Raw genomic sequence first — 20,659 nt, forward strand, 5'->3', positions numbered from 1 at the left:
TTCAATAGAGTGCCTATTAACCAGCATGAACTGTAGCGCTAAATACTTCTATAAAGGACCAGTGTATTTCGCAAAATGATTGAGTTTTGATCCTTCCTACCTTCCGTTCGAATTCTTTTGCTGGCTGAAAAGTAGAATCTACCAAACACAAAGGGGAATACATGAACTGAAATAAACTTCATGACAATTGCCGAGGTTTCTTTGATGTATCGCTTTTCCCTATATATAATAAAAAGAGCTGTCAGGAAATAATGCGATGAAACCATTTTGGGCAAGTTGAGAAAAAAAGAGGAAATGCTTTACAGGGATGCACGGCGTTCCCCGTGGCGTGGGATGGGGTGTTCCCGCAGTGGGTATGCGGCAGATCGTGTTGTCAGAATACACGGGGATCTTGGTGGCGGCGGCGTAGGTTGGCATCGGAAAGCAAGATTTCCTGTGGTTGCAAAATCACTCACTTCCAGAACATATTGAGCAATAGTGCAACTTTGTATTGGCATCATCACTTGGTGAGGTTTAGGTGTGTGAGGGCCAGCTGCACCTTGTGGAGGAATCGAACGCCACAGACGCTGCCTTTTTTGCGCAGGTCCCAGTTGTAGAGGATGGTGAATTGATTGTTTGATTCTCTTCAAGTTTGTAGAATAAATGATAGAAGATACAATGACTCTGTTGTCTCTTTTAGGCCGCATCATGCGTTATTTTCTCCTGAGGCCGGAAACTTTGTTTCTATTGTGTATCAGCTTGGCTCTTTGGAGTTATTTCTTTCACACAGATGAGGTGAAGACCATCGTGAAATCGAGCCAGAATGCAGTGAAAATGATGAAAGGCAAAGTGGTGGAAATCATTCAGAATGATCGGTTCGGGGGACTGGACGTCCTGGAAGCCGAGTTCTCCAAAACCTGGGAGTACAAGAGCAACAATGTGGCTGTTTATTCCATCCAAGGCAGGCGGGATCACATGGAAGATCGATTCGAAGTGCTAACTGATCTGGTCAACAAAAGTCATCCGTCCATTTTCGGGATTTTTGATGGACACGGGGGAGAGGTGAGTAAAATTAACAGCAATTTGAGATTTGCTCTGTTTGTGATATGGTCCCTTCCACCAATATGCTAGAAGATAATCTAAGAGCAGCGAGCTTTAGAAGGTACCTTACAACTGAAGTGTTCGACGCCAGTGAAGCAAATGACGTATTAAAGCTGCATCAGCTGGATTCTGCTATTTAAGCATTTGAGGGATTCTGACACCCCTTTTCAAATAACTTAACAACTAAGATCGTCAATTAGTAAATCGTAAAAGATATAGAGGAGAGTGGAGTGCGTTTAAAATGTCTGAAATAGGAATTTACATCGATATCAGTTTCAGAAGGACACGAGTTGACTCTTATTTTAAATATTTGACAATGTCATTTCATTATTGCTATAGTGACATTATTTATTTTCTTTACATTTTAAAAAACATGTGGTATTGTGTCCATGTGATAAGTTTGGATACTCTACCGACCTTTTAATTAGTGATGTATCTTGGGTAACCCAAATTGCTATGTTAGTAAATGTGAGGTACTACATTGTGGTCAAAAAAGTAAACATGATTCTTTGAATGGTGGATGTTGGGTGATGTGGAAGAGCAGAGGGATTTGGACATTCAGTTTCATAAGACATTAAAAAAGCTCAAGTTGTTAAGCCCCATAAAAAGGCTAATAGAATACTGGAACATATGACATCGGAGTACTGGGTCTTTGGTCAAGAGGTATAGAATGTAAATGTCCAGATATAATGGCATATAAATGCTTAGTATGCCCACTTACTGTGTGCAGTTTTGAAATCCACATTATAGGAAGGATGTTAGACAATAAAGTACAGCCCAGATTTACTGGGATGCTGCCTGGCATGAGGAATTACAGAAAGGAACAAATACTTGAAAATATGCTGTTTTTGTTAGAAAGGGGAGATTACAGGGTGAATTGATAGCGGTGTTTACAATTATGAAGAGATTCCGGCAGGGTCGAAAGAAACAGACCGTTTCCAGTAGTTATAAATATAAGAGAATTAGGACAAAGAACAGGAGAAACTTGTGTTACACAGATGATTGTTAGTGACTGAGACCTTGTCAACATTTAAGAGTAAGTTGGACAGGTGGTTGAAGGAAAAGAGAGTAAAGTGGTTTAGGAACAGGATGGGCACATGGGATTAGGACTACTGGAATTAGAAATGAATTTCTTCGTTTTTCCTGAAGTTGACCACACTTCTTTCCTTTTGTTAACCTGCCCCAGGGGTTAGCATTTCTAGCGACCGGGGAGGGAACTGCATCAGATTGAACTGTCTAGTGGACAGGGTGAGCAGCGATAGGGCTTGCCATCGTTTCATGCCTTTTTCATATGCATGATGGTCAGTTGAATTTAGATCATATTGTTGCATATTAATCTAACGAACACGTTTGGGTTGATGCTATTTTAAAACAAGTACAAATTCTTCTTGCACACGCTGTGAAGTAGTTCTCTGGAACTAAATTCGAGAAGTGCACTTTTTATAAAGAAGTGTTTCTTTGTTTTCTTCGGGTCTATTTAATAGGCTTCCTCTTTTGCAGAAGAATCTGTATGGCTGGTAGTATCTCATTTTATTTAAAGTCTCCAAACGCACGATCCACATTTGCTGTACCATAATCAATGTGTAATTGCAAGGACAAAGGCAGACCCAAAGTGTCTAGCAATAACGTGGAATTCTACTTGAACTAATTTTAGATGTTTGCCCTGGAGAGAAACACACGTTGTGCTTGTGCGTCTTTATGCCACTATTTAGTAACATAAGTTCGAAGCTCCTGATTAGTGATAACATGCTCAGACCAGGTCGTAGCAACCAGAGATAATGCTGCTAACAAATGAATCATTGTGTTACCATGGTTTTGAAGGTAGTATCCGGTCTGCAATCTCTATCTCACAAGGTTTTTACATGTATACCGACAAAGTAAACAAAAAAGACCTCTCTGAAACAGCTAAGGCTGCCTTTTAGATGTTAATTATGCTGAAGCTAAGGACGTGCATTTATCGGGAGTGTCATTTTATAATTTAGTCATTTTCTGCACCGCTGTTATGTCATCGATTATTATAGGCTTTTGCCCCAACCCTTTTAATGGAGTTTATTGTTTGCTCATTTGAGATTGTCTCTTGAATTTAGATTACTTTCGTGTTTCTGGTGATTGTGAAACATATCCCGTTACCTTCTCCTGCTATGCTCTCGCGAACCTTGAAACGAGCTCATGTGTTTGCAGGACTAAAAGGGGAAAACGTGGCACTACTGATTTCGACCTTCAGAAGTGTTTCCGATATGAATGTTAAATTACAGCTGCTGAGAAGGTATACATGTGTAACCTTTCATGAAGACTGGTGCGCCTTTTGGCCCATCAGTTTGTGAAGATGGCAACAGTGGGAGAGCGGGCACGTTGGTGGCGGATTGGGGGGGAAGCGCTCAGACACAGCTGGCGGAGGTCTTCGGAGGAGTGAGCTGGCTTAGACAGGTGGAGCAGTTCAGCTTTGACTTCAGCGAGTGAGCTCGTCATCTGCGACCTTGCATTTCACAGTTCCACGAGCAGCTGCGCCCTATAGCCAGACTAAGACGTGTTTGGATTACTAAATAACATCTACATTATCAATCACCTATGCCCTGCTCCTTCCTTCCGCAGTGAACATTAATTTAAAAATTTTTTCGACTGCCAGTAAAATGCCCCTTAGGGCGTAAGTGTGCTCGCTGATAACTCCTTTCCGATTAAACGAATTGCGTTGCTAACTTTAATCTGTACACGCACTGCACATTTCGTTTCACTTGCTCCATTAAAATTAAATAGCAAGTGCTACATTTACAACCCACATTGATCGCCTGCGATGTGACAACCAGCATGTATTTAATGAAAGATGAGGGGGCTGCCTCGAGTACAAAGCTAATTCCCCTCGTTTGTCGCCCCCGTGTAAAATCTACAGACGAATGTCGAAGATGATAGGATTTAATTATAATTGCGATTAGTGTCGTTGGGCGTTTCATTTTTGCATTTGCTATTCTGTGATCAGAAGGCATTTTTTTCAGAAGAGTATTTATGATCGCTTCACAGAGGAAAACCTTAAACATTATAGAGTTAGTCAAACAGTTCCTGGCAATGGTAGCACACATTGGTAAAAAAAAACAGGTTGTGACAGGATTCTGCTTAGAATCTGAGCTTCAAGAAAACATGTCAATTACATTTTTTGTATTCCAGCCAGCTAAAAATATTTAATTGTGAAATGGAGCACATTGTTAAAATATCAAGATCCACACAATTTATCTTCTCAAGGTTTGGAAAATTAGAATTCTAACATTTAAAGTATCTTTTTGCCATATGAGTCAGTTACTTATCATTTCAGTGTCAGCTTGGCTGAGATGCTGGGACTCCCATCTCTGAATGAGAAGATTGTAGATTTGGGCACATCATCTAGCCTGACACTTCAATACAGTACTAAGGGAGTGGTGTATTTTCAGAGGTGCTGTTTTTCAGATGAGATGTCGAATTGAGGCCCTGTCACCTGTTGAATTGGTTTAAGTGAACATTAACAGCCCCATTGCACTCTTCACAGAAGAGCAGAGAGTTCCTCAGATGTTCTAGTCAACATTCAGCTGTTTGCGGGATATTACTGATGATAAATAACTGCTATATTTGCCTGCGTAACAATGATTATTGCACTCCTGAAGTAATTTTGAGGCATTTTAGTGATGTGTAAAGCTGCTATATAAAAGCATTTATTTTTATTATGAATACTCCAACATATGATAGTTGTTTCTGAATGAAGATTTTACATTTAAATGCTTTTGTCTGGATGAGGATATAAGTGAAATAAAGAGGAAAAATTACCCCTCGAAATCCTGTAAGGAGAAAGGGCAAGATGTTCACTAGACGAGTGTAAGAAAATGTAGAAACATTTATGATCAGAGGAGCCAGGAGTGACCGTGAAAAAACTAGCTGCAGAGGCTGAACACTACAGTAAAAAAAACTTTTTGTCTACGACAAAAGGAGGGCAGCCAGTGTCTACAATAGTACAAAGACTTGAAGATGAGCAAAAATAGTAAATATTGTGAATGATTATTTCATTCAAGTATTTATAAAGGAAGACATAAGCAACATATCCTCCACAAATAGAGTTAAGTGAAGCAAATTCAGTGATTTTGATATAAATTAGATGGAAGTCTTAGACATGCTAGAGTGTTCAGAACAGTTAAGTCCCCTGTAATAGATGCTATTTATTCCAGAGTTTTGAAAAATAAATTATTTTACAAGTAATGAACTTTGGAAACATTCCCAATATGTTTACAATGTTCCTAGCATATAGGACCTACTAATTACGGGGAAGGACGGAGACCGAAAACAATCTGGGACCTCGTCGAGGCGTTCCTGCTGAATTTAATGGCAGAAACTCATTATAATTATTTTCTTCTGTTTTCCCACTCGGCAGTCAGCTAAATTGACAGGCTGGCCTGTTGCTGGGCAGGAAAACCAGCATCAGGAGGACGCAGCTAGGGACTCTTGGGGGCAGTCCCTGGAGATCATGCCTGGGGGCGTGGGGAGGGTGGGGGAAGAGTGAGGCAATTTGGAGAGAGGAGGGTAGAGATCAGGACCTGGTTGGTGAGGGGGTAGAGAGACAATCGGGAAAGTGGAAGGCCAGAGATCAATGCTGGGTGGGGGTGGGGGGGGAAGTTCTCCAATCGCGACAGGGCCGCAGTTGGCAGAGGGGAGGTCAAGGGTCTCATTGAGGGGCCGGGGGAGCCTGCTCCTCCTAGCCCACAAGGAGTGCTGTAAAAGGAGCTTCCCTTCTTGAGGCAGCAACTTCTGCCTCCCTTTTACTGCTGGATTTCCCGAGCCCTGGGAAACCCACGTGGCAACTGTGAAATCTACATCAGTCTAGAGTAAAAAAACTTCATTGGAGGTAGGCTAATTTCAGTGGGTTGAGAATGGATCTTGTTTTGGTAAATTGGAATCAAAGATTGGCAGGCAAAACTAATTGAACAATGGGCTGCTTTTAAAGAGGAGATGGTTTGGGTAAGTCAAGGCACATTCCCATGAGGGGGAAAGGCAGGGAAACCAAAGCCAGAGCTCTCTGGATGATGAAAGAGACAGAGTAAGATCAAGCAGAAAAAGGAACCGTATGACAGATGTCACATTGAGAATACAAGTGAGAACAAGGCTGAATATAGAAAGTTCAGAGGGGGAGCGAAAAAAATAATAGGGGCAAAGAAAGAGTATGGGAATCGATTGGCCGCTAACATGAAAGGTAATCCAAAAATCTTCGTATAGGCATATAAATAGTAAACTGGTAGTACGAGGAGGGGTGGGGCTGATCAGGGACTAAAATGGAGATCTACGCATGGAGGTAGAGGGCATGACTGAGGTACTAAATGAGTACTTTGCATCTGTCTTTACCAAGGAAGAAGCTGCTCCCAAAGTGATAGTGAAAGAGGAGGTAGTTCAGATACTGGATGGGATAAAAATTGATAAAGAGGAGGTACGAGAAATGCTGGTTGTACTTAAAGTAGATAAGTCACCAGGACCAGATGGGATGCATCCTAGGATGCTGAGGGAAGTAAAGGTGGAAATCGCGGAGGTACTGGCCATAATCTTCCAATCCTCCTTAGATACGGGGGTGGTGCCAGAGGACTGGAGATTTGCTAATGTTACACCTTGTTCAAAAAAGAGTGCAAGGATAGACCCAGCAATGACAGACCAGTCAGTTTAGCCTCGGTATTGGGGAAGCTTTTAGAAACGATAATGCGAGAAAAAATTAATAGTCACTTGGACAAGTGTGGATTAATTAAGGAAAGCCAGCATGGATTTGTTAAAAGCATATCATGTTTAACTAACTTGATTGAGTTTTTTGATGAGGTAACAGAGAGGGTTGTTGAGGGCAATGTGGTTGATCTGGTGTACATGGACTTCAAAAAGGAATTTTATAAAGTGTCACATAATAGGCTTTCCAGCAAAGTTGAAGCCCATGGAATAAAAGGGACAGTGGCAGCATGGACACAAAATTGACTAAGTGACAGGAAACAGAGAGTAGTGGTAAATGGTTGTTTATCGGATTGGAGGAAGGTACACAGTGGTGTTCCCCAGGGGTTGGTACGAGGACCACTGTTTTTCTTGATACATATTAATGACTTATACTTGGGAGTATAGGGCATAATTTCAAAATTTGCATATGACACAAAACTTGGAAGTATAGTGAACAGTGAGGAGGATAATGATAGACTTCAAGAGGATTATAGACAGGCTGGTGGAATGGGTGGACACGTGGCAGATGAAATTAAATGTAGAAAAGTGCGAAGTGATACATTTTGGTAGGAAGAACAAGGAGAGGCAATATAAACCAAAGGATATAATCCTAAAGGGGTGCATAAACAGACACCTCGGGGTATATGTGCACAAATCATTGAAGGTAGCAGGGCAGGTTGAGAAAGCAGTTAAAAAAGCTTATGGGATCCTAGGCTTCATAAATAGAGGCATAGAGTACAAAAGCAAGGAAGTTATGATGTTATGATGAACCTTTATAAAACACTGGTTCGGCTCAACTGGAGTATTGTGTCCAATTCTGGGTCCCACGCTTTAGTAAGGATATGAAGGCCTTAGAGAGGGTGCAGAAAAGATTTACAAGAATGGTTCCAGGGATGAGGGATTTCAGTCAGGTGGATAGACTGGAGAAGCTGCAGTTGTTCTCCTTAGAGCAGAGAAGGTTGAGAGGAGATTTGATAGAGGTGTTCAAAATCATGATGGGTCTAGACAGAGTAGATAAAGAGAATCTGTTCCCATTCGCGGAAGGGTCAAGAACCAGAGGACATAGATTTAAGATGATTGGCAGAAGAACCAAAGGTGACATGAGGAAAAATTTTCTATGCAGCGTGTGGTTAGGATCTGGAATGCACTGCCTGAAAGGGTGGTGGAGGCAGATTCAGTTGTGGCTTTCAAAAGGGAATTGGATAAGTACCTGAAGGAAGAAAATTTGCAGGGCTATGGGGAAAGGGCGGGGGTGTGGGTCTAGGTGAAGTGCTCTTACAGAGAGTCAGCACAGGCTCGACGGACTGAATGGCCGCCTCCTGTGTGCTATAACCATTCTATGGGCCCAAGTTTGCCCCCGGTTAAAACGGCATACCTCCGTGAGGTGCGCTGGCTTTCTACACTAAAAATGGCACCAAAAACTTACCTAGGAATTCTCCCCGCTCCTTGGAATATCGCAGGCCTTGGCATGGCGTAGCACAAGTAGTGGGGGGGGCGGAGTCAGGTCCCGCACTAAAAACTGCCGGGACCGCTGCACATGCGCGCTAGCGTGTGCATGCATGTGCAGTAGCTCCTCGCCCCCCACAATCTCTGCGTGTGCTCTGCAGGCTGAGTGGGAGAGGCCTGAAGCATGCCACCCCTAGCCCTGGCTGAATGGGCTCCCTCATTGGCGGCCAGATTAGCTACCAGAATATCTGTATTTGTAAGTAACATTGAAATTATGTTGACATATTGCAAAGTACTTGAGGATCAGCCATTAAGGTGTTTTATCAGCATGCTAGCAGAAATCCTCTGGAACAATTACTAGAGTACATAGTTCTTGAATGTGCATAATTTTGTCTAACATAAATGCTCAGTCCAAAATAAAACCCCAAAATCAAGCAAGTCATAATGTTGGATTATAATATTTTCAGATAATTGATGAGAGTTAAAAATGGAATTGGAATAAAACTAATCTAGATCATAAATATGTAAATCTATCTCAATGGCTTCACATTTAAGAAGAAAAGTTACATTGCTCTGGATAAATTAAATTCCCCTCCCCATGAACATTTGTTTTTTACATTACAAACCAGAAGCTGCATCCGCACATATACAGCAAATATTTTAAAAAATAAAGCTTTATTGTTAGATCTTGGGAGACGTAGTGTAAGCCAAATCCAACAGCAAAGCCTGTCAGACTGGAACTAAAGACCAAACAAGACAAACAACAAACACAGATTTAGAGTATAAAATTGTAAAAAAATAAATAGTTTAAATGTCATATAAAATATTCTTGTAACCTTTTGATAAACAGGTGTCTGGTTTGATAAACAGACACCTCGGGGTATATTTGCACAAATCATTGAAGGTAGCAGGGCAGGTTGAGAAAGCACTTAAAAAAGCTAATGGGATCCTATGAAAACGTTCTGCAAGGAAATAAAACACACTGTGCTTCAGTGGATAGAATAAACCTGCTCATCAAAATGTCCTTTGGAAAACTCTTATTTACAGAACTTGCTATAATGTATTTGCTAGTTTATCAATCCATTTTTAATCTAGTTGTTTAGTGCTTTGTAAATCTTGGTGCTAGGTGTAGGTCCTCTCAGCTTCCTTGTATTTTTTATTTATTATTGAATGCTTATTTTTGTGCTTTGTTTAGTGCTTGGTGCTTTAAATGTACTTATGCTTCTTTAATGTTGTTGTGAAGGTGTTTAGTGCTTTGCAAGGTCCTCTCACTTCCCTTTCCCCGCCCCCCATCTCTGGCTATTCTGGATACCTGCGTTGATTTTTTAACTCACCGCAAGGTTTTTCTGTGGCCACATACGCTGGCCTAAGTTAGTTTGTCGTAACTTTTAGCTGTCTATACTTGCTTAAATGGCCAAAACAGGTGTAAATGGCTGGTAATGCCCCCTTTTAAAAAAAAACTAAATAAAAAAAACCCTACACTTATACTGGGGCAAATTAAATGGGCAGAATTGCAATTTTTAAGATACTCCAAAAAAAATCTAGTTGCTCCAAAAAGAACGGAGCAACTCCTGGGGAAACTTGGGCCCATATGATTCTATAAATTTAAATCAGGCTCCCAATTTCACTGTGGGAGTCTGATATCAAATATGTTAACAAAGTGTCCCGCCGATCTACGATGAGACAATTGCACACCACAAAACCCGCTGCCATGAAAATGGCAGCAGGCATGTATGTGGCGGGTTGGGGAAGAGTTTCCTTTAAAAAATTTTTAACCTTCCCGATTCTCTTCCACCCATCATGGGGGGTTGTTATCGAGGCCATCATGTCCAGAGGAAATATTCTCCCAGTGACAATTAGAAAATGACATATCGGGTTATGGTACAAAGTTGCTCATTATTGAGATCCTAATTACAAAGTTTGGTGACTATTGATGTGCACACTGTACTTGCATTTACAACTATTGTTGGAAATTTGTGCAATTACTTGTTTTACATTACTTGTCTATCTACACATTAAAAAGTAAAAGTGCATTTATTGAACTGATGTTCTTTCTGGTTTGTTGTGAGATAGTATATATATATATATATATGTAATGTGGAAAATATGCCTATTTTTTCATGTTGTAATTTGATTTTCAATTAGCACAACGTAAATCATAAGATTGTTTCATTCTGTGTGCATATATATTATATAAGCTTTGTATTACCATAGTATTAAATGCATTCAATTGAAAAATAGTTCTAGTATATTAGATAAAGCAAACACTTTTTATCTGATGTAGAACTATTACAGTTAGTGTTTAAATATTTTAAAGTTATACCTGATTAGATTTGATGCTCACATCTGAGGCATTGTGTGATTAGGCATAATATATTTATCACACACCCTTGTGCTGCAGCCAGGATTTACTCAACAGGAAGGAGCCAGCTGGCAGCTTCTAAGTTCAAGCTTCTGAAACATGGTCCATTTTTTCTCGACATTTTCTTGAATTCATATAGTGCTCCTTATGTAAAAGAACAAGGTGAAAGGCAGAATAAGAAAAGGGGGGAACATGGTCAAAGAGATGGGTTTTCAGGAGGTTTTTGAAGAGAACTGCGGCAGATGGAGTTCAATGTGGGAAAGTGTGTGGTCATCCACTTCGGATCGAAGAACAATAGATCAGAAATACGGCTTGTGAAGATGGATGAGAGGGGGTGGGAAGATACTAAGCACTAAGTTATGACTATTCTGATAATTTACTGAATATACACTAACAGAACAATGAGAAGTATCTCAAAAAGGCTACACTTTTGTCAGATCAAGTATGTTTTACAATCATACATATTTTTAGAATATGTGGACTGATTGTGCCAAACTTACAATCCAATCTTACCTTGACTGTATCACACCTTGTATTAATTTGTTGTTGATCTCAGCATGAGAAATCTGGGTATTCTTATTTTGGAATTACAAAACCACTATCTCATTTCCTTATCTTACAAATCTGATTGATGTCATATGCAGCTTGTTCAGTTGAAATATTTTTTCAATCATATATAATCATTAAGTCCTTTGAAAGAAAGAAGAATTTGCATTTGCGTCGCAACTTTTATCACCTTAGGATGTCCCAAAGTGCATCACAACCAATGAAATACTTTTTGAAGTGTAGTCACTTTTGTCATGTAGGGAAATGTGTCAGTCAGTTTCCACATGAGAGTATGAAACCGCAGGAAAGTTCAAGTGAATTCAAACAATGTCTGGCATTACTTCAGTTTTAATACGGAGGATGGTTTACTATCATAGTGTATTTGCTTATCCTTGTAATGAGAGATTGCGCACGGACAACCTTTTCCGAACATAAATGGAGCTTTGAATAGTTGATGTTGTGGGTTCAGATTGACTCCTCCATGATCAGAGTTTGAGCTTAGGGCAATACCAGCAGTGCGTGGAATGTTCCCTTTATGGTGCTAACTATTTTCCTGCAGGGGATCAAATGGAGGAGGATGGAGCAGCAATGAAGTACGAAGTCAAAGGTTGCAAAATTCCACTAGGTTAGTACAGTGGTACTTACCGATAATATTAGTGGAGTCCTCCTCCCCTGTTCTTAGTCAGTCACACAACGTGATGCTCAGAGCACCAACTACAGATGCAATAACATTTAGAATGCTCAGTGTTCAGTAGTATATAGCTATATGTATGTGTATATTATAAACTTATCTCTTAAACATATGTGTTCATGTATATACATCTCCATTTTATATTAAAATTGGTACATGGGATGCATAGTTAACTCCATTTACTACTCCTATAGGTGATGCTGCAACAGGCATTTTCAATGTTGTAGTAAAATGTAGCCTTTTGCTGTTGGTGGTTCTTTTCCCTATCAAAGTTACAGGTGTGACATTATGTGACACACAATAGTTGATATTTAATACTGACATTATTATTACCTTGTAATTGTGCCATCTGGTTACTGGATTCCTCCAAATTGGTCAAACTGCTTTCCAATTTTTTTTTTCATTTACCAATAATTTTTGAGACAGAGAAAGGCAGATATGCAGTCTCTTTCCTCATTCTAATTTGATTATTTTTTAAAGCAAGTCTAATTTTGAAACCAAACAAATCCTCCTTGAGGAAACCAATACGATCGGAGGAAGGAAGAGGAAGAGGAAAACAGATTGAGCGTGAAGGGGTTTCTGGATTCTCATCACCTGCTTTGGGTGTGAGTAAGTGGAAGTTGATTGAGTTAATAGAGGGTTAAGAGGGAACATAAGAACATAAGAAATAGAAGCAGGAGTAGGCCATTTGGCCCCTCGAGCCTGCTCTGCCATTTAATAAGATCATGGCTGATCTGATCATGGATTTGGCTCCACGTCCCTGCCCGCTCCCCATAACCCTTTACTCCCTTATTGTTCAAAAACCTGTCTATTTCTACCTTAAATATATTCAGTGATCCAGCCTCCAAACCTCTCTGGGGTAGAGAATTCCACAATTTACAACCCTCTGAGAGAAGAAATTCCTCATCTCAGTTCTAAATGGGCAACCCCTTATTCTTAAACTGTGCTCCCTAGTTCTAGTTTCCCCCACGAGTGGAAACATCCTCTCTGCATCTACCTTGTCGAGCCCTCTCAGTATCATATGTTTCAATAAGTTCACCTCTCATTCTTCTAAACTCCAGTAAGTATAAGCCCAACCTGCTCAACCTTGCTTCATAAGTCAACCCCTTCATCTCAGGAATCAACCTAGTGAACCTTTTCTGAACTGCCTCCATTGCAAGTATATCCCAACTTAAATAAGGAAACCAAAACTGTACTCCGTAGTCTAGGTGTGGTCTCACCAATACCCTGTACAGTTGTAGCAGGACTTCCCTGCTTCTATACTCCATCCCCCTTACAATAAAGGCCAACATTCCATTTGTCATCCTGATTACTTGCTGTACCTGAATACTAACTTTTTGTGTTTCATGCACAAGGATCTCCAGGTCCCTCTGTACTGCAGCATTTTGTAATCTCTCTCCATTTAAATAATAATTTGCTTTATTTTTCCTGCCAAAGTGGATAACCTCACACTTTCCCACATTATACTCCATCTGCCAAATGCTTGACCACTCACTTAGCCTGTCGATATCCTTTTGCAGATTCTTTGGGGTACAAATTGTCCCCCCACTCCAGAAACAAGGCGCTCCCACACCATTTTAGTGTTTTTTACCGCAGCTGCGGCTCAGGTCAGTTCTTTGGGGAGGGTATGGAAAGGAACCCACTGGGGGACACATTTCCTCTACAATCCTAATCCCAAATTCAGCCTTCAGATACTGATGGCCCCTTTCCTCATCACACCATAATATAGCACCACCCCTCCACCCAAAAAGAGAAAAACAGAGAAAACCAGAAAAGGGCGAAGAGAAAACCAAAATTAAGAGTTATGAAGAGAGAAGCACAAGAGATGAGAGACACGGAAGCAGGATAAGCGGGACAAAAAGAGTAAAAGTAACTCAGACAGCAGAGACAGAAAACAGAGAGGCACCCTCCCACTTACCATGCGCAGTGCTGTGAGAATATATATACAGGTATTATAATTGGTTTATTTCATTCAAACTGAGAGGCTCTGCTTATTTACCCATGTCTCCATTTGAACAAGCCAAATTTAAATGCATTTTATTGATAGTGTCTGCAATTACAATTTCAATGGTTTGAGACATTGTATGACAGATTGAAAGATGTTTACTAAATATTTGCTATTGTACGAAACACCGATATTTAGATTGCTTGCTCAATGTTTATGGCTGAAAATAGATGAGTTAGGTAATTCAGAGTCTGCGTACACACTTTCTTTGGTCCCCATGCTCGCGAGAGAAAGCAGTTCCTATTTTGCACTTTCTGGTGCCCGTTTACCTTGTATTCAGTGTCTTAAAATCAAAGATGAGTGATATTTCCTGTGGTCATCTACCTAGAATAGTAATGATGGTATCTTTCCGTACTCTAAATATTCACTGTGTGCCACCAAGAGACCCAACAGAATTAATCAGATATTAACATCAAAGCCAGATAAACATAGCAAGAGACCTGAGTGCATAGTGTACTGGGAAACTGCCAAAAATAGTTTAATGTTTAGCAGAGAGTTGCTTTCAGGAATGTAACTGGTTATTAACCAGTGTTATGAAGTCATTTTACTCAGATTGTTGTCAACTCCCAAATGTGTGCCCACCTTTCCTACAGCTCCATATTTGAACCTCTTCAATCAAGTTTCTGCCCCTGCCACAGCTCTAATCAAAGTCACAAGTGACATCCTCTGTGAGCATGACTGTAATGAACTACCCATCCTTGTCTTTCTCGATCTCTCTGCAGCCTTTGACATGATCGACCAAACCATCCACCTCCAAATCCTCTGTTGTCTAGCTGACTGGGGCTGCCCTCACTTGGTTCCAGTTAACTATCTTGGTTAACTATCCAATCATAGCCAGAGCATCTCCAGCAATGGCTTCTCTTTCCCCCCCCCACCCCACTTCTAGAATCCCCCACAGATCTATTCTTGACCCCCCCTTCTTCCTGGTCTACATGCTGCCTTTTGCCAATATCATCCAAGGACAAAGCATCAGATTCCACATGTATGCTGATGACAGACACCCAGCTCTATCTCTCCACCACCTCTCTTGACCTTTCTATTGCCTCTGTGTTGTCAGACTGCTTGCCTGATATCCAGTCATGGATAAGTTGCAATTCCCTGCAGTTAAATATTAGGCAGACCAAAGCCATCATCCTTGGCCCCCATCACAAACTCTGTACCCTCACTGGCCACTGTCTCAAGTTGAAGCCAACTGCTTGCAACCTCAGCATCCTATTTGACCCCGAGCTGAGCTTCTGATCCCCTAGCTTCTCTATTAGAAATACCACCTACTTCCATCTCTAACATTGCCCGTCTCCACCCTGCCTCAGCTCTTCTGCCGAAAACCTCATCCTTGCCTTTGTCATTACCAGATCTGACTATTCCATTTCTTTCCTGGACGGCCTCCCATCCTCAACCCTCGATAAGGGTGGTTTTCTAGACCAATCTGTCGAGGAACCAACTAGAGAGCTGGTCATCTTAGATTGGGTGTTGTGTAATGAGAGAGGATTAATTAGCAATCTTGTTGTGCGAGGCCCCTTGGGGAAGAGTGACCATAATATGGTAGACACAATTAATTCAGAGACTAGGGTCCTGAACTTAAAGAAAGGTAACTTCAATGGTATGAGACGTGAATTGGCTAGGATAGACTGGCGAATGATACTCATACTCAAAGGGGTGACGGTGGATAGGCAATGGCAGACATTTAAAGATCACATGGATGAACTTCAACAATTGTACATCCCTGTCTGGCGTAAAAATAAAACGAGAAAGGTGGCTCAACTGTGGCTAACAAGGGAAATTAGGGATAGTGTTAAATCCAAGGAAGAGGCATATAAATTGGCCAGAAAAAGCAGCAAACTTGAGGAGTGGGAGAAATTTAGAATTCAGCAGAGGAGGACAAAGGGTTTAATTAGGAGGGGGGAAAAAAGAGTGAGAGTAAGCTTGCAGGGAACATTAAAAACTGACTGCAAAAGCTTCTATAGATATGTGAAGAGAAAAAGATTAGTGAAGACAAATGTAGGTCCGTTGCAGTCAGAATCAGGTGAATTTATAATGGGGAACAAAGAAATGGCAGACCAATTGAACAAATACTTTGGTTCTGTCTTCACTAAGGAAGACACAAATAACCTTCCGGAAATACTAGGGGTCTAGCAAGAAGGAGGAACTGAAGGAAATCCTTATTAGTCAGGAAATTGTGTTTGGAAAATTGATGGGACTAAAGGCCGATAAATCCCCAGGGCTTGATAGTCTGCATCCCAGAGTACTTAAGGAAGTGGCCCTAGAAATAATGGATGCATTGGTGGTCATTTTCCAACATTCTATAGACTCTGGATCAGTTCCAATGGATTGGAGGGTAGCTAATGTAACCCCACTTTTTAAAAAAGGAGGGAGAGAGAAAACAGAAAATTATAGACCGGTTAGCCTGACATTGGCGGTGGGGAAAATGTTGGAATCAGTAATAGCAGTGCATTTGGAAAGCGGTGTCAGAATCGGTCCAAGTCAGCATGGATTCATGAAAGGAAAACCATGTTTGACAAATCTTCTAGAATTTTTTGAGGATGTAACTAGTAGAGTGGTCAAGGGGAAGTCAGTGGATGTGGTGTATTTGGACTTTCAAAAGGCTTTTGACAAGATCCCACACAAGAGATTAGTGTGCAAAATTAAAGCACATGTTATTGGGGATAATGTATTGATGTGGATAAAGAACTGGTTGGCAGACAGGAAGCAAAGAGTAGGAATAAACGGGTCCTTTTCAGAATGTCAGGCAGTGATTAGTGGGGTACCGCAAGGTTCAGTGCTGGGACCCCAGGTATTTACAATATACAATAATGATTTAGACAAAGGAATTGAATGTAATATCTCCAAGTTTGTAGATGACACTAAGCTGGGTGGCAGTATGAGCTGTGAGGACGATGCTAAGAGGCTGCACGGTGACTTGGACAGGTTATGTGAGTGGGCAAATGCATGGCAGATGCAGTATAATGTAGATAAATGTGAGGTTATCCACTTTGGTGGCAAAAACACGGAGGCAGAATATTATCTGAATGGTGACAGATTAGGAAAAGGGGAGGTGCAACGAGACCTGGGTGTCATGGTACATCAGTCATTGAAAGTTGGCATACAGGTACAGCAGGCGGTGAAGAAGGCAAATGGCATATTGGCCTTCATAGCGAGAGGATTTGAGTATAGGAGCAGGAAGGTCTTACTGCAGTTGTACAAGGCCTTGGCGAGGCCAATCTTGAATATTATGTACAGTTTTGGTCTTCTAATCTGAGGAAGGACATTCTTTCTATTGAGGGAGTGCAGCGAAGGTTCACCAGACTGATTCCCGGGATGGCAGGACTGACATACGAAGAAAGAATGGATCAACTAGGCTTATATTGACTGGAATTTTGAAGAATGAGAGAGGATCTCATATAAAATTCTGACGGGATTGGACAGGTTAGATGCAGGAAGAATGTTCCCGATGTTGGGGAAGTCCAGAACCAGGGGTCACATGTCTAAGGATAAGGGGTAAGCCATTTAGGACCGAGATGAGGAGAAACTTCTTCACTCAGAGAATTGTGAATCTGTGGAATTCTCTACAATAGAAAGTTGTTGAGGCCAGTTCGTTAGATATATGCAAAAGGGAGTTAGATGTGGCCCTTACGGCTAAAGGGATCAAGGGGTATGGAGAGAAAGCAGGAATGGGGTACTGAAGTTGCATGATCAGCCATGATCATATTGAATGTTGGTGCAGGCTCGAATGGCCGAATGACCTACTCCTGCATCTATTTTCTATGTTTCTATGTTTTTAAACTGCCTTAAATAGAGTATTTAAACATAGATTTATTATCACAGAAAATATAAGTGAAAAATGAGATAGTTACATTACATTTTCCCATCTCAAACTTTTTCTGTTGAAAGTTCAATCATTTATGAACCAAGGAATAAATGTCACCACCAACCATATTTATAAGATGGGAATATGTTCTGATAATGATTGACCATGGTTTGCAGTTTTTTTGCCACATTAATTACTAATGACTGCAAATATAAAAGACCCAGCTGAAAATACGTTGCAATGAATGAAGCTTAAATAATAAAACATTGTGTTGGAAGACAGAATTACACTCTCCAAAATGTCATTTTGAAATGCCCTTCTTATAGTCTTTAGTAAAAATGACAGCAGAAATGTTGATTGTGAAGAATCCCTGCTTTTAGACAGAAGAATCCTCTAGAGAACAGCTATTATTTTGACTAATAAAACTGAGAGATGAAGCACATTTTTTCATTATATTACTTTTTTGAAGTAACTGAAATATTTAAACTGAAATATAACTTACACATATTAAGCATTCTGATATTTTTCTGTATTATCAATAATTAATTATTTTATTGCCTCGAAGGCAATTTAAATTGAAACCAAGCCTCTTGAATCTTGGCTTATGCTGTGGGTGTGATGTTGGTGGGAGGCTTAAGTGTGTGTGGAATGAGAGCAGAAGTGCATCTATTTCAAAATTTAAGTTGCCTCAAAGACACATTTTTCATTATTATTTTTAATGCTGTTTTATTCTGATATTATATACTTCAAATCAGCTATTAGCCTCTATACTTTCAGATCTTATTTATTTGAAATTGAGATATTTACATTTTTTGTAGCTAGGAACGCTCAAAATGGTCACCTGAACACACCTGCACCATATAAATTGGTTTATTTGGCATTAACTCAAAAAGGAGCACAGTGAGACTGTGCAAGTCACGTCGAAGATTTTCTCATAGAAATATTAGCCAATCCTCCAGGATTATCCATAATTTAGTGATTAGTGCTGAGGGATCTTTGTTCTGCACTGGGAAAAGGATAGGAGATCTTAGCTTCACATCTCATCCTAAGGATGCTACTTCAACAGCTCACTGCTACCGTAGCACTGCATGGGGGCATTACTGTTAATTACCACATGAGCTTAGCTATTCCAGGCTCAGGAGCTTTTGATCTATAGACAAGAGTACAATCATATATCAGTGTGATTTTTCTTTTTGTTTTTCAAAAGAAAGAACTTGCATTTATATAACACTTTTTATGATATCAGGACACCCAAAGTGCTTTAAAGCCAATTAAGTACTTTTTTGAAGTAGAGTCACTGTTGTAATTTAGATAAATGTGTTGGCATTTATGTAGGGAAATGTGGCAGCCAGTTTGCACAGAGCAAGATCCCACAAACAGTGGGATTAATGACCAGATAATCTGTTTTTCGAGTGATGTTGGTTGAGCGATAAGTATTGGTTAGGACACGGGCAGAACTCCCCTGCTCAAATAGTGCCATAGCATCTTTTCTGCCCATCTGTAAAGGCAGACGGAAAAGTTATTTTTGTATCATCTGACTTATCTAGCATCATAGTTAGATGAACACCAGTTAGTTTAATGTAATAAGTGGAAAATGTTCTACTTAAAAGTCTGAGGGTCATTTATAAAATAGGATTTTTAAAAGTTTTATTCGCAAACATGTATAATGTAGATCAGTTATTGTAATGAAATAAAAGCATTTATAATATTGGTGGCAAATTGTCATAGCTCATATAAAAATCAGTAACTTTGAAGTTTATAGGATAAAGAAAGAAATAGCTTGTATTTATATAGTGCCTTTCATTTCACAGCTAATTAATATATTTTGAAGTGTAGTCACTATTTATGTCGACAACATCTTCACTATTGTTATGTAAGATGTATTTTCACTTTAAATCATATTTACTACTTAATTGCAAAGTTTCTAAAAGTCCTTCGGAAAAATAATCTTATAATACCAGAAGTGTATATTACAACCAACACTAACTATAATTAAAAGAGAGTACTGTATTTAATAAAAAAACTGAGGTTTAATGTGGCACAGTGGAATAATAAGTTTCTATACTGATGACAAATGGACAGATACAGGTTTGCATCCATGTTTCTTCACAGTAGGTAGAGATCTCAGGTCAGGCCATTGGGATATAATCAAATTGGAGGCAAGGTGCTTTGAAGGAGGAAAGTCAAATGCTGATTTGCCCATTATAATTCAAATGCAAATCGGAGTGTTTCGTTAGAGAGTGACATTGGAAGAGGCTGGGATACTGATTATTATCCACACTCCCTCTTGGGACTGGTACTTGGCATGGGGAGATCCCAGAAGAAAGGGAAATAATAACTAAAACAAGAATATTTTTAAAAAATTGAAAAAGCACAGACAGCCACAGCCAACATATATGAAGTACTTGATATTAATTGAGACATTGAAACTGTGACAATGAGAGCTGCTGTGTAAGAATACAATGCATGTCGAGGGAATGTTCTCACTGATTCCTGCTACAAGCTGCTAGACATTTCCATAAAAATAATACTAACTGTTTGAGGTATGTTGATTTATTTTCATCAACTATCATAACTTTACTTAATATCATTTTGTGACTCATTTTATTTGGTTTTAAATAGTATCTAGAGCTGACTGATACAGGTCTGTTCTCACTGATGATCACTACTGCAGTTGGCTCAGTTTATTGGAAACTATTTATATTGAGAACATTATCTTATTCTTTTTAATACTTTGATGTATTTTTCTGCAAGACTTTATCAAACTATCAATTGAACATTACTTATAGAATGTTGTAAATCTGTGAAAATGTCTAATGAACTAAAGGAGATTAGCACAGATCTAAAAATACAGGTTGAGGAATGCTGAAGGCCTGTTACACAAATCTATACTTAGCTTTATGCATGTGAAAGGACTAAAGGTTACGGCTGACATCATTTATAAGATGAGACATTAAACTGAGGCCCCGTCTGCTCTCTCAAGTGGACAAAAAAAATCCCATGGCACTATTTCGAAGAAGAGCAGGG

The 20,659-nt window shown here is 39.8% G+C and overlaps 1 protein-coding gene across 1 annotated transcript in view; it reads left to right on the top strand.

Annotated features, from left to right (window-relative positions):
• The first annotated feature begins 371 nt into the window (after positions 1 to 371).
• Positions 372 to 20,659, top strand: part of ppm1lb (protein phosphatase, Mg2+/Mn2+ dependent, 1Lb) — a 260,354-nt gene continuing 240,066 nt past the window's right edge. Inside the window, exon 1 of the mRNA XM_070883569.1 lies at positions 372 to 1,041. Within this exon, the coding sequence (XP_070739670.1) occupies positions 643 to 1,041 (399 nt within the window). The 5' untranslated portion in view covers positions 372 to 642. The remainder of the gene's footprint in view (positions 1,042 to 20,659) is intronic.

Source organism: Pristiophorus japonicus, chromosome 6 (assembly GCF_044704955.1).
Source record: "Pristiophorus japonicus isolate sPriJap1 chromosome 6, sPriJap1.hap1, whole genome shotgun sequence".
Taxonomy (NCBI): Eukaryota; Metazoa; Chordata; class Chondrichthyes; family Pristiophoridae; genus Pristiophorus; species Pristiophorus japonicus.